Source organism: Synchiropus splendidus, chromosome 16 (assembly GCF_027744825.2).
Source record: "Synchiropus splendidus isolate RoL2022-P1 chromosome 16, RoL_Sspl_1.0, whole genome shotgun sequence".
Lineage (NCBI taxonomy): Eukaryota > Metazoa > Chordata > Actinopteri > Syngnathiformes > Callionymidae > Synchiropus > Synchiropus splendidus.
In genome coordinates this window covers 6,503,408-6,518,631 of record NC_071349.1, presented here as the reverse complement: position 1 = coordinate 6,518,631, position 15,224 = coordinate 6,503,408, and the positions used below count along the sequence as shown (strand labels likewise).

At 42.4% G+C, this 15,224-nt stretch overlaps 1 protein-coding gene across 5 annotated transcripts in view; it reads right to left on the bottom strand.

Annotated features, from left to right (window-relative positions):
- The window catches only part of tiam2a (TIAM Rac1 associated GEF 2a), a 90,297-nt gene that overhangs the window by 26,544 nt on the left and 48,529 nt on the right, over positions 1 to 15,224 (bottom strand). For all 5 annotated transcript variants that reach the window (XM_053844346.1, XM_053844347.1, XM_053844344.1 and 2 more), the window contains exons 4-10: positions 14,436 to 14,865; positions 13,859 to 14,031; positions 12,948 to 13,172; positions 9,780 to 9,965; positions 9,179 to 9,316; positions 4,815 to 4,871; positions 196 to 363 (exon numbers count right to left, since the gene is read on the bottom strand). In XM_053844346.1, coding sequence (XP_053700321.1) covers positions 196 to 363; positions 4,815 to 4,871; positions 9,179 to 9,316; positions 9,780 to 9,965; positions 12,948 to 13,172; positions 13,859 to 14,031; positions 14,436 to 14,865 — 1,377 coding nt within the window. The remainder of the gene's footprint in view (positions 1 to 195; positions 364 to 4,814; positions 4,872 to 9,178; positions 9,317 to 9,779; positions 9,966 to 12,947; positions 13,173 to 13,858; positions 14,032 to 14,435; positions 14,866 to 15,224) is intronic.

Genomic DNA, 15,224 nt, shown 5'->3' with positions numbered 1-15,224 from the left:
TTTATATCACTTTAAATCCTTTTGTTATCATTAATACACAATTTACAAAATTCCAGCTGCATTTAAACTGGGGAAACAACCTTGTTTCGGAGAGTATCAGAACATTTTGCAATTCAAGTTTTGAATTCAAGTTTTGAATGGAAAGACTTTGATTTGAAAATCAAAAAAATGTAGGTTTCTCTTGGATCCACAAACCTTGCAGGCCACAGAGAGAAGGTCGGCTCCTGTCTGCTCTCCTCTGATGGGAACTTGGACCGTGAGTCCGTCTGGCATGGCCACACACACCATGGCACTGCTGGAGCTGTCCCACACTCCGCCTTCAGGGGGCGACATGGAGTATATGCTGCTGAGCACCTCCAGTCTCTGAAAAAAATGGACAGTAGAAAAAGACTTGACTATAAAGCCTTTAAGAGTAAAAGCTCAGACAATAATGACTGATAGATTGAGTCAATATATATATATATATATATATTAATATATATATATTAATATATATATATGAACTGTTTACTATACTGTTTATAAACACACACACATTTTATCAATATTTCATTTGTGTACCCCACTTTGAAGGGTTCCGATGAAGATGTATTTGTTTTGCAGAGACTAGATTTCTGAAGTATTACTGGCAAATGAGCTGTTTTTGTTCATGCAAAAATACTTCCCCTTTTTCAGGAAGGTAAGGACTTTCAACTAGATGTGGTTTGGTGAGCGCTACGGTGACCCAGAAATCCACACAGGATTGGCAATAAAAGGTTGATTGTTGAGGGGCAGTTGATCGCAAGTGCAGCTAAATATTCCTCACATCAACCTCGAGTGCTGCAGAGTCTGATTTGTAATCAAACTATTTCGGTCCAGCCACTTGAAAGGCCGTGGCTGGTTCTGTTCGCGGTCAGATCTCATATCACGGCTGAGGGAAGGGATGCCACTCAACGGACGGCCGTCTGCCGGGTTTTTTGCAGGAGACACTGTGTCTCTGGAGGAGAAAAGTGGCACTGCGTTGTGGTGGGTCTCAGGGACACCATAATTGTCAAACTTTTACATCTAGAGGAAACAAACCAAATGCACCCAAACCTCAGGGGCTGAAGTGGTTTCGTGAATCAGCGTTTTTGCAGACAGAGACAACCTCTTTAGTAGAAACTTGGGACCCCGCAGGATAAACGACTGGCTGCTTCGGTCTGGCTATGTTGCAGTGTTGAAAGTGGTGTGTGTGTGTTTGAGGCTTTCTATCATGTACGTTTTCAGTAGATGCCTGTGTGCAGTTGACGCATCAAGCCGAGAGGAAAAAGACCTTTTCCCTGCCAGAGAAAAAGCCTGAGGGACACTCATGGGTCCATGAATCAGACCACTTACCACCACACACACATGCTTCTACTGAGTGCGTCTTAGATGAATGCAGGCAAACATAAACATCCCCTCATCATCCATTACCCACCTGACATGGCGGAACACAAACTTCTAAACTTCAGCCACCCGATCAGAAAAGCGAGGTCATGCTTGCAAGGTGAAGAAGCAAGCTGCCATGGCAACAGATTGCATAACACCATTGTTGTATTCTGTCCGCATGACCGGAAAACAACACTTCAGTGGCCTCCGCTGACCTTTAGCAAAAACTGTAAGGCCAGTCACGGTTAGCACGGGTCTGACGGTTGCCGGGTCAACCTCACATGAGCAGCCTCCAATGCTGCGGTGAAGGCACGAGCTCCACTGCACAAGAATGTTCTGTGCGGTGCGAGTGAGTGCACCGTTTACTTTTGAAACCAGCCAAATAGTTCCGACCGATACTTCAGTCTTTCCTCCACAGGCTGGAAAAACACTCGTCCTCCGCCCTTCAGATGGAATAACGGACGTTTGGTGGCCACTGCACAAATACACCCTGTCCGATCCGCTTAGCAACTGACAGACACAAATATGAAAACAGAGCCTCTGTAGATAGTCAAGTCTAATTTCAACCAATTTTCCTTCATTACACTTATTTCAGGACCATTACTCTTCGTTTTCTTTAACCACCTCCACCCATAGGTTCATCAGTCTTAGGAAACTGTCAGATTTTATTAATAAATCCAACCAGTACAGCACTGGGTCAAAACATCACATAATATAACTCCATTAAAAGATGTCGGTCGACAAGTGTAGGAGATGGAGGATCAAGGAGAAGAAGACAAGCGTTGGAGGACTGGAGGACAATCCAGCCAAGCTGAGGTGGAGGACTTGCTGCGGTGAACTTCCACACACACCGGAGCTTAAACAACATACATTTCAATTGTGAAAAAAGTGAATGAATGATCAATATCATATGAATATAGCACAAGCAAAAGTCAATTGAATGCTTATATAGCGAAAGAGCTTGGGTTCATCTCATTTTCATACTTTTCTTTTTTAAATTAAGAGGTTCTTCAAAAGACTTTTAGCAATATCAATTTGAGGAAAAAAAAGACAGTCCTCATTCACTCCTGAACCTCAGTGGTTGCCTTCCATTCCAACATTCCTGGACCAACACTCTTTCCTCATGTCCGAACCATCATCTCCTACCTTCTCTTGGTGCTGCTCTAACATCACTGATCAACCTAAACTAACCCACAAGACAGCGGTTCATCCCTGAGTGTGTGTGGCCCGGCAATTGCAACGTGAATAAATAATTAAAAACAGATATTTCAAAAAACTGCCCATAAACCATTTGCACAAAATTCAAGAGAAAATTCAAACCCTGATAGAGTACACTTCCGAACAAACCCCCACTTGACACCGCTTCACAGGATTAGAGGTCGGAGTGTTTAATAGAGTCATTCCCGGGATTTGTGAATCTAACACCAGATTGAGATCAGAGTCATCAGGAGGAAAAGGTACATGTCAGCAAAAATCAATACATATTTCCAATCCTCTTCCTGCTCGCAGTCCGGCCACGCAGAAGAGTCTTAATCCTCACATCAAAACGGACTCAGGGACGGATCGAAACGCTGCCACATTTAAGGCCGTATTAAACTAGACCAAGGTCAATAAATCATTCTCTTCATATAGTCACACAAATTTACCCCGACCTCTCCTTTTTATGTGAAGAAAACCATGGAAGAAAGTGAAGTGTTTGACTATATAGCTGGCCCACGGTGCTCTGAGCTTCATCCCTCAGATTATTTTTGGATCGTCAAGCAGAAAAAACAACAGGTAAAACTTGCTGAATTAATAATAACTGGATTCCATTCAGGTCAGCTACTTCCAAGGCTCTTTCTTAAAGTTGTATCAGCCCAATAAATGTCTCCTCACATTGAGGTGATGCAGTTAAAAGGGATCCTTAAATAAACTAACAATTGTAGGGGAAAAAATTCAAATTAAAATTAGGAATTAAGTGAAATAGAAAAGCCACGGTTTGGACACATGGAGAGGACAGACAGCTGCACTGAGCTGGACACTAAAATGTAAGACGAAGCCATTATTAATAAGAGAAAGTGAGATATTTCACTTTTTCATGGGACTCCCCTGGAACAAGCAGTATAAGTAATAATGCTATCATAATATTTAATTTACTTTAAATATGTATTAATTCTAAGTATTGATTGTTGTGATAACAAGGGCTGGGACTTAAACATCTTAGATGTGATAAATAAATTGTAGACATAATAATTAGTAGATCCAAATAATGAAGATTAATTCCACGTTTACTTTCGTAACCAAAATATCCACGATGAAGGTGATGAAGTACAAGATCCAGCAAATAATTGGCATGTCAGAGGAGCACTTCTGATTTTTACACAGTCCCATAATTCTGCTAAAAACGTAATTTATTGTCCTTTATTTTAAAATCTGTGGTAAATATTTTTGATGATCAGTATTATTAAACAGCAACACTCATTTTGGATTCATATATTGAACAATCAAAGCAGTGATTTGCACAGCTATTTGTCTTAGTCGTAATAAGGAGGAGAAAAATGACATGGTTTCATATTCGGCTTTCAGTGATGAACCTTAGGCAGCCATTTTTTTAATTAAATCCAGGCACTTCTTATTGGAATAATAAATCCCATCTTGTCATATTAAACGGAATAATTTAATTAACATGATAATGTTGGAGCAAAGTCATATTAACAAGTAATTATGACACACTTTGTGGCAGCAGCTAACGTTCATTAAAAGTCAGTTGCTCCTTTGATATACAAATGTTGGGGTCTCAATAATAACTCAAATAATGTGGGCAGTTTTTTAATGTGTGTCACTGAAGATTAGATTAGATTAGAGTACCTTTATTATTCCCACCATGGGGAATATATGGTAAAAGATACATGGCACATATCTTCCATCTGAAATGTAAAGCGAAAACCTAAAATGGCTGCGATGACAGATGCAAAAGAGCCTACACCAACGTCTTTTCCAATATTCTAAAGTGTTGACCAAGTGTGCTGTGTGGAAGTGTGAGTTTGTGGACATACAAAGTCACACTTCCACACAGCACACTTGGTCAACACTTAACCCGACACCCTCCGTTTAGCACAGAGTGTGAAGGCCCCCATGTGTATCACGGAGTTTAGCGCCGATGCTGCGAAAGATCTGTTAAATATGAAGTCTATATATCTGCAGACACCAGCAGCTCGGGAGGACAAGTATCTCAGCTTTGATCTATGGCTTGTAACGCTCGCTCACACTTCATGTGTCAGATACATCCGCCCAGCAAACGATCAAAGCCAAGACGGACAACGAATGAGTGGTTCCCGCCACGGCCGCTTCACGGCATATAAAGTGGCACCACAGGAAGGGGGTGACAGATGGCAGAGGAATTTAAAAAACACATATCAAAGCTCCAGAAAGCGGTGGAGATGACTCACCTCAGTGCTCCTTGGTGGGAGGGCATGAGTTTGACCTCCAGCGTTGCTCTCAAAGATCTGAAATCAAGAGACAGGCGTCAGCGCTCCGACAGAGGGGCCCCGCTCTGATTGACTCACATGCGGTTAAGCGTGTGGCATCACTACATCAGACACACATGCACTGAAATTGAGGCTGGGGATGGAGAAAAAGTACACTTCTGTCTGCCAAGGCCCAAGACTTTAAAGGAGAAGTGATGAAAACGTTGAGTAAGTGAGCGCAGAGGGAACGCACACCTACACCTGGGTCTGAGATGAAAGTGTTGCCAACATGAAAATAAGCACTACTGCCTTTGCAGATCAATTTTTCAGCCAGTGAATCTTTCTGATCCAAACACACCGAGTAAGATTGTTTAGGTCGGCTACTGCTGAAGGAAAACACAGCTAAATAAGTCATATGGCTGAGCTGTGTTTTGGTCTTGGAAATATGGTTTTGTTGCTGTGTTGCTTTTCGACAATATGTATCCTTAAATCTGGAACTGTTGAGTAGGTAACTTGGTCTTTTAATGGAGTGGATGGCTCATGAATCAGAATTACTGCCAGCTGAGTTGGGTGCCATCTTGAGAGTTGACAATAGTCACTGCACAGGACCCATTAGAAGACACCAAGGTCGAGTCCACAAACATTGCTGTCCATCCTGTCTGATCCCACCCTCAACTAGCCAGCCTCTTTTCATGAGGTTGACTCACTGAGTTTAGTCATCAGGTTGTTCATTTTGTACAGTAAACGTTGTGCCCACACTTTTCCGATCAGCCTCTGCGATCAGCTTCGGTCCGTCATGTATTTTTTGGTCTATATTTTCCTCATCATCAAGCTTGTGGTTCAAGAGTCTTGAATATTGAGTCACTGGCGAGAATGTTCAGAGTGCAGGGTGTTTAGCTAGTCTAACATGTCGTAGCTATCAATGTCATAATGAGTGTTAAGATCCTGTTATTGTTGACTGCTTTTTGGCCATCATTTGTTATGAGTACATGTGATGTAATTGCACACAACTTGACCTGGTAGTTGTGTGTTTGAACATGGAACATTCTGGATGAGTTTCTCTCACCGGTTTTCCAAATGAGTTCTCAGTCGAAGCTCTGTGATGAAAGCTTCAATGAATGTTCACTCCCACTAGTTCCTAATAGATTCATTTGAAAACACCGACTCCTTTTCCACTGTAGTGAGAGCAAAAGATGACCACACACTTGCCGCTTTTATCTCGCGACCTCGGACGACAGCACACTTCTGAAGCAGCTTCACTCCCACCTGACACCTCTGGAGTAAGCAATCTCATCTGACCTCCACAGCGGGACGCTGTAACTCCCCAATATGGCTAGATTTATAAAGTGGCTGTAAACCCCTGTGCTTCACTGTAAACCCAGCTAATTTTAGAAAGGTTTACCAACTCTCCCACACAAATCCTCAGACCTTCCTGGCCTATTTCCCACAGACAACCGTCAGCCAGAGACTTTCCTGATGTACACAGAGCTGCTCTTAAGATGGATAAGGGAGGAGTGGAGAGCATGACTCTGGGCGATGACTGGTGAGTGCAGGCGTAAAGGAGATTAGTCAACACAGATGAGTCAGTTTGGAAATAGTGAGAGTTTAAGAAAGACAAGAGCAACAAGCGGAGGGAGAAGTTGGATCAATAATAGGAGACAAATGAGTTACTTAGAAGATAAAAGCAGTGTGAGTGGGAGAAGCATTTTCAGTTAGCTTGGTCCAAATCCTCGAAAACACATGCATCTCAATGGTATGATGACATCATCCTTGTGACGGATGAACTGTTTCCGAAGTGGAGGGGGGAAGTGGAATTCGGGGTTGAGGGGGTGTCAGTGATCGTGGATTTATTTGAAACAATTCAGGATCGTGAGGTTCACCTGTCATCTAAAAGAGCTCAACATGAGCTAGATCAATGCATCAAATAGATATATTTGAGGTCCGGATGAAGACTAAATTCCAGTTTGAAAATATAGATGTCATCCATTAGTCTTGCCACACATTAGAGGTGTATAACATATATTTTAGTTATTGAAAATCCATATATACAGTAGGACTTGCTTTTAAAAAAGAGTCACGTCACTTGAACTAACTTTGTGATCAACTGAATAAAAGGTGCCCCACTTGGTATACAAAAGCTACAAATGTCACCGTCAACTTTCAAACTTCATGGGAGGTCAAGAAGGTTTCAACATGTGGCACTTCATGATTGAAAACTGTGGGAAAAACTGGCAGATGGTGAGGAGAACCCCACAATGAACTGGCTCATCATTATAATCCTGGATGCTAAAGCGAGAAGGGGATTCTGGGAAAAAGTCAAACAGGATGGGAGGATATTTAATATTTAGCATCCTTACAGGAGCCATCTGCTTGTATCTGCAGGGTGGTGGGAAGAGTGGAGAATACCATCCACCACATACCACTGTTAATAATTCATGACCCTGCTGCAGCGCCACATAGGCCTCTTCTGCACGCAGATATGAGACACGCCTCATTAGACCAGGTGGTCGCAAACACCGTGCTATATTATATGAAGGTCAGGATAAGCACTCACTTGAAAAGTGACACAAACATAATGCCTAAAAAATGGTATAGAAATCTCGATTTATTATATAGCCATTATATTTAATATATTTATCCTGAAGCACTGAAACACTTCTCATTTCTGCATGTAAACTAAATGTTAAAGTCTGATACCAACATGGTCAATTACAACAGATCAGCCTTTCGTAAAATGTCCTGAACGATTATGATTTTTTTTCAGTTTAAAATACTTCTCTGAGTCAGTTAGATAAACCATCCCCTAATACCCAGGATAATGAAACGCCACAGGCGGTTCAGCTCAGTGAATTTAGAGACAGGTCAAGTTTGTCATGTGACATGCACATTTTGCACCGTAGAGTTTGGGCCGTCTATATTGTTCACCCGAACACGCATTGGATCACATTCATCCTTTCCCATATGTTAACTCTCAAGCCCAGGCACAGACAGACAGGAGGTCAGTCAACAGGCATGTTATTAATTCATCCACAAATCTGCCCCCCGCCGAAGGTTGGAGAGCACCGACGTCGCTGTGGTCTGGTTTAAGAAGAGTAACAGGAAATCATCATTTGCTGTAGCCTTTATAGACCTCATTTTTATAGCTGAGTGAGTTGGAGGGGGAGCTGTGGTTTTGATTAACTTCGCTCAGTTCTTTGTTTTTAGTGGGAACGTAGCCGGGAAACACGGAGATGATGCTGGTAAAGATGATGATCCACCTCTCTTAAATTTCCCTACCGCTGTGCTCAGGCTAAGGTTGGCGAAACGGCAGGTTTTTCTTCATGAAGAAGAAACCAAGCAGACAAACTAAAGGTCATCCTGACGCAGAACAAACAAATTAGAGGGACTAGAAAATAGCAAGAAAATAACTCAGACGAAAAAGCAAGGAGCCAAGAAAGACTATTTGAGCCCAGCCAGATAAGGACATGACTTTGCAGTTATGGCTTGAAACGTCTGAAGATAAGTGGGATGATTGCAAACAGAAAAATAAATGGAGAAATAAGTAAAACATGTCGTTGGGGAAAAGGCATCTTCACTCATCCAACCTAGCACAAATTCACTTCCACCAGCTGCTGTGAGCATCACAGACCTCCAAATTACACAAACAGTGCTCTGATCACCCACTTCGCTGACCCTACGAACGTGTGGGGTTACCTGATTCCAAGGCATCTTAAAACTGACTTGCACTTCTGTTAACCTTCCAATCGCAGTGCAAAATAACACAGTGGTGGTGGAGAATAACTCCAAACCAAAACCACCCAGTAAGCCAGTGTTAACTGACATAATATATATATATTTTTTTTTTTTTTATTGTGGAAGCTAAGGTTCACCAGTCCATCACACATGCATGTACATCATAAACCTGTGTATGTATTTGGACTGTGGGAGGAAGTAGAGTGCCTGACCCAAGCCAGTACAGGAAGAAAGTCAAACTCCTCATAAAAAATGACCAAGTTCAAGCTTGCTGTGAGACTCACTAACCATGACACCACCATGTTTTTGAATGTATAATGCCTTAGATCATAACAGATATACTCTCCTTTGTCCCTAGTCTCATCAAACAGAACTTTCCAGCATTATTATGGAGTAAATAATATTGTTCCCAGTATAATGACAGAATTACAGTGATAATATCAAAATAATCTGTTTGTAAATCTTCCATCACAGCATGTCGTACTAATCTGAAGAAAGCTTTGAATCAAAAGCAGGCATGGATCATGTTGACAAGTCCACAATAGGAAATCCAGAAAGTAAACAGATGAAAAGATGAGTAGGCAGTGAACAGACTCAGAACACGGATGAAGTACCTGCACAATAGAAGGCCTCTTGCTCCTCTTGGTCAGATTGTCGAGACCTTTGAGTGAAGAAAACAAGCCTCGCTTGCGTTTCCGGTCGTTGAGAGACAGCGAACGCCTCCGAAGATTGGCCTCATCTCTGGAGCAGATCTGGACGGGTACAGTTTATCAGCACTCTCATCGTTGAGCAGAAGAACATTTAATCAGACCATCTTAATTAGCTTGACTTTCCTCTCCAGATGAATAAAGAGGCTGTTTGCAGAAGAGCTGAAAGACTCTCAAGGTTGTTCACACATTTGTAGCTTCTCATCGGAATGAGTCGGCTTCTCTCAATATTTGAGTGGGGGATTTGGCTTTTTCTATCACTTTTCTTTGCTTTTTCTTCCTCCTCATAACTGGCATTTTTGTCATTTGTCATTTCCTCATTGTCATTTTCTCAGGTCCAAATGAATCCTTGATGTAATATATATATATAGTATATATTGTATTGTAACTAAGTAAAACTTAAACACATTTGATGTATTTTTAATCTGAATTCAATGCAGATTTATTTTACTTATTAGGATCTGGTTGCAAAGGCATCTTTCAAACTTGAACTGCAGCTTGTCCTCACCAGGGCATGAAAGGACGAGACGGAGAAGATCCCAAGTCGCCCCAGTGTGCTCTTGGTGGGTCGGCTGGCGATGGCAAGCAGACTTTTGGGATTGGGCAGCTCCCCTCCTTGCAGACTGGCCAGGTAGCATCTCATCCTGAAGAGATCCATGTTGAACCGCTCAAGGTTCTGCTCCCACTGTTGGATCTGCACACAAGAGGAACATTGATCTGCAAAGTTTGTTTGGGTGTCGGCTCGTATAAGGGGACACTGTGCATGGAGGGAGAACAAGCGGCGAGGAGGGGAGAGCGGGATCAGGGGTCAAAGAGTGCTTTCCATCGGGCTGGAATTGCTCACAGATGTCGAGGGCAGAAATGGTGGGTTTGAGATGGAGCAGAGCGGAGAGCAGTAAATTCAGATGCCCATATTTTTATTGAGGAATGGTGATACTCAACAGACCACCCGTTAATCCCGCAACTCACCCACACCACTCCAAATTTACTGTTGCTTCCACTCGTCGCTGTTATTTCTATACAAACTCTGAGAAAGGGCTGTTTTGCCGGTTGGAGAGGAGCTATAATGAGAACACTGCAGTCAACGACTGACGTTTAATGCGTCTGCAGCATGGAGTTTCACTGTAACATCGACGTAAAGCTCAGTCACTGCGGGGTCAACTCAGGCAGACACAACAAAACAGTTTATAATGCTACACTACTTTTATCTGGCTTAAATAAGTGTATTTTTTTTCATTGCATTATGTCCTAAATTGATAAGGCCTAAAATAAAGAAATAAACAAAGAGTAGTAAAATTTATGAAGTAGAAACTAAATAAAAGACTTAAGTACAGGGCAATATTTACTATTTTTAATTTAAATTAATGTTAGAAGGCTGAGTTCATCACTTGTTAACTGAATGCTTCATCGCAGTGACTGAAGAGAAGATGTCATCAGGCGGCATCAGAGTTTCTCAGGTGGTTTTGACCGTCATTTTAGTTAGGTCAGTCCGGACCATTTATTCTAACTGCAGTCTAAAGTGTGAGGGCTTAAACATATGGTTCTAAAGAGAATTTTACTACTTTAACCTCACACACCACAGACCAAAACATCATCTTGTTAACAGTTTAAAAGGAAGTGAGCCACAATGGTGTAGAGCATTTTAGGAATCTTTAGCATTCCAAAAATTTGCATGAGACTGAAGGGGTAGATGATAAAAACGCGGCAAAGCAGGTGGCCTTGGTTCACAAGTCGCTTATCATTGTCTTATTGTGGACTCCAGAAATTCCAGACTAAATGGTGACCTTGCTTTTGGCATGCTACCTATCTCAGAGTAATTCCTCAGAGTACCTTAAGAAATGGGACTTAAATAAAGAGGAAGGTATTACTGGGTAAATCAGATAAGCTGGTTCCTTAAAAGCACAGACAATTTTAAGAGAATGGATCGTTTGGGAAAACATCTGTGTAGCTGTTCTTCCAGATTATTTTAAGTTTATGATGTCATGTCAGCCACTTGATGTGTTTCTTAAGATTAAAAATACGTTTTTCGCTCTTATTAAAGGTAAGGTAAGCATGATCATCAAAAAGGAAAACTTATTTTTACACTTACCATTCTCGTAAGTTGCTGAGAGTATACTGTAGTATATATAAGTATATTTTAGAATATAAAGAATACTTTTAGTAGTGTTATCTCCAGTTGTTTGTAAGTGTCACATCACATGCAAATGTTCAAAACAGACACAATAAATTAGCTTGTTCAACATTAATACATAACTTTCATCTTACTTTTGTCGTAGTTATATGTATATTACAGTTTTGACTTCAAGTTGGAACAGAAAACAAAATGTACAAAACTAATCCTGGTTCCGACTAAAACAAACAAGCCATGGGTACCAAGTGTTTGTCATGACTTTATTGGCGGGTAGGGGGTCAGTGCCCTGCCAAAACCTCCACAAATGCCTCCGCCAGAATTCTTCAAGAGACATATATTGGTATCATGGGAAAGGCTGAGTAAACGCACAACAACTCGCAAACATCTGTTCACATTTTGTTGAGCGTTATTAGGAAGAGAGGAATCTTCCCTCCCGCCTCTGGCTCACCTTAAAAAGCCCATGTTCATGATAACAGTGTAACTTGATCTCAGGATGTGTGTCTGAGAGAGGGCAACAGCTGACATCAAAAGAAGAACTGATTTCAGGAGACGTGGGTGGGGGCAGGTGGGCACATCAAAGTATGTGCCCAGATCTTAAATCCATCAACGACCTTGAGGCCGTCGACCTGATCGTGGACTTCCAGACCCGATTTTTCACGGAACATGTTTGGAGGTGACCTCGTGGTTAAGTGGAAACATGAAGAAACCCAAGTCAAGTCAGATAGTTCTGACTTCAATTTAACGGAATTCTGACTGTAGTTTGGGGAAAACTAGGCTTTTACATTACAGCCATTTTTTTGGCTGCAAAAGCTGTGTATTTCATGTATTTATTTACAGCATTAGGCCGTAATAATGCGACAATAAGCTGAAACACTTTCTGTTAAAGCCATGTCAACAGCTTTCTCATAGGGACCTGTTCATCGGCTCCTTATTCAATCATCTGATCCAAACAACAAGTTCAATGGTGTTCGATGTTGCAGCAGTGTTTTATCTACAACTCAGAATCCATTTCGGAGGCTCACATCCATCCATGCTGTAAGCCAGCAAGGTGCAACTTATTTTGATTTTAATTTCAAGTTATTTTTAGAACACCGGAGAAGAAAAGCAGCTACAAGAGCAATAGCTTGTTCCTCATATTGCTGTGATGTGTTTTAATTAAAAAAAAAGCCTTTGCTATTGTGGCTCCCTTCACTGGCCTTCAGGCAGTTCAGAAGAAACTAATGTATGTTGAGAGACAAGGAAACATCTGGAATCTCCATCCAGGCGTTGCCCCGGGCCTCTCACAAAGCGTTGAGGGGATGGATGCATTTAGGCCGTTTCTCCCGCCAACAGATAAAAATAACACCTCGGGTTGTGACTGTAGTCAGCAAAAGTAAGTAGGGCACAACGTGGGCTTCAGCAGCGCAACAACACACTTCTGACTCAATGCTGAAGCATGTATTATGATGCCAGCTGATCCATCAATACAGTGATGCAATCATTTTGATGTGTTAATGCAGAACAGTAGAGATCGATTCCCCGCTGCTACAATAAACAGCAGCTTACCTGGTTTTCAATCGCCTTGCGGTTTTTGGGCTCGCTGACGATAGTTAGCTGAAGCTCGGCCATCTTCTTCATCTTCCCGTCCATGTCGATCTTCTGCAGGAGGCCGCGGACCTGGCTGCGCAGAAGTCGCACCGTGTCCTCCTTCCCTTGTCGCTTGGCCAGCAGGGAGGCGCTGGCCGAGTGGATCGCAGTCACCCAGTTCTCCAAGTCGGTTTGGTTGCTGGCCTGCGTGCACGAGATGTTCAGTTGTCAGACTGTTAAAACACAACTCAGAAATTACATTTTAAGATGCTAAGTCACGCTTCAAAATATGTAGGAAGTTATCCTGGGACCGGATGCAGTCAGGCGGAGTAGGAAGAAGGGAGGGAGGATGTAACTGGTGTTGTGTGACGTTCCTCTCCACACGCAATCAGCCAGTCAGAGCGCAGGAAGAAGCTTGACAACATGAGCCGCCAGCACTAGCTCCAGCTGCTCTGTTCGACCAAGACTTGCATATAAAGAATGCCTCAGTCATCATGTTATAGAGCTGGAAGTCTCCCTGCTGGGACTCTGACATAATGCGCTCTAGCAAGCTGGCTGTTGTACGTAAAGGAAGCTTTATGACAGAAACAGAGCATGAATTTTGCATCGATATACAGGTCAGTAAGTGCAAGCACTTGGACGTGGCCTTCCAGACCCTGGTGACCAGCTGGATGGTACTGTGTAGCTCAATATTAACAGCAATCCTCTTGTAATTCAGGAGGCTCTATATAAATCATACAAGCACACTTTAAAATTAGACAATGTGAAACAGGGAAGAACACAAAGATGACCCTGTAAAATATATAAATTTACCTTCTGTGTTTGATTTAAACACCTGCCAGACACTGTTCTGATGTGTCCCTACTTCACTTTGTTTTGAAGTACTTTACCTGAAAGAGGTAGACGTCTCCGAAGGAGTTGCTAAGGCAGAAGACGTTCTCCTTCTTGGGGTGCTCAGGAACAGACTGGACAATGCTGTCCTCAGCCAGGAGAGCATAGCGGGGCGATAGCTCCTGCTCTGGAGGGCCTTTACCATAAGTCTCGTAAAAGAGCAACGTGCACCCTGTGAACCAGAGGATTCAATGAAGATAAGTATGAAAAACGTTTATTTATTTTTTTACCCAAACCTTTAAAAATAATAGAATAAAAGACAGAGTGGAAGTGTTAAACTTCAACATTCAGCACTGATTTTACTGAATGACTGTGCCAGTGAAAAGGACTGAAACAACGTTACAGATACTATTTTCATCATTTTGACAGGACTGACAGAATTCCCTCAGAGACTACCAGTGAGGACAAAGAGATTATCCATCAATGTGAGTTTTAGGCATAAGAAAGGGGAAAGGCTCGAACCTGAATGTCAAAACTGAATTATATAGCAAAGATCAGATAATGTATTCAAGTTTTCGGGGAGTCAGCAGAGTCTTTGTCTCAAGGTGAATGGAGGAGACTGCTTCTGATTCTTACCTTTCAGAGTGATCCAGAAGTGCTTCCACTTGCGGCGGGTGACCAACTCCAGCTTTCTGTCCTTGTGCAAAGTGATGAGAGGTTTGAACGACAGCCACCCAGCGCGTCTCACGACCCCTTGCTCTTTTTCAAACAGCAGGTCCAGCTCCTCAAGGGAACCCTCAGTGGACTCGCTGCTGCTCTCCCCTTCTTCGGTTCCCGTCGATGTGTCCGGTTTCTCGTTGCCTATCTCCAGCTCCCTCATGAAGTTTTCGTATATATTTTGCCGGACGGCGTCGTTGGCGCTTTGGTGAATAGCGCCCGAGGACTGTGTCCGGGGGGCTCCTGGCAGCCAGACGAGGCTGGAGACCTGAGAGGAGGAGCTGATGTCTGTGGTCAGGCCATCAACTCCACTATCGAAGGCATCGGACATGTCCTTGTATTTCATCTCCTGGTAGGAATCAAAATATTTGGAATTTCAGCATCATTTCATGAGCCTTCTACACACACCAAGTCATGGGAGCATTTTCCTAGAAACATATCTACAAAAGTAGAGTCAAAACTCCTCAATTCAGTCAGAGGTCAAAATTAGACAGTGCAAATGTGCTTTTATTGGTATATTCTGAGCCTATTGTCATCAGAGACATAATCATAATTTGGGAATCATGACAGACTAGAAATGATCTTGCTGGTATTGATACCAACCCTGTCTCTCAGATGCCCTTCTGACACAACTTTCCGTTGTATTAAAAAATATGTAAAGAGCAACTGGGCGGCTTCTTAAACACAGCGAATGTGATTCAGCTACCC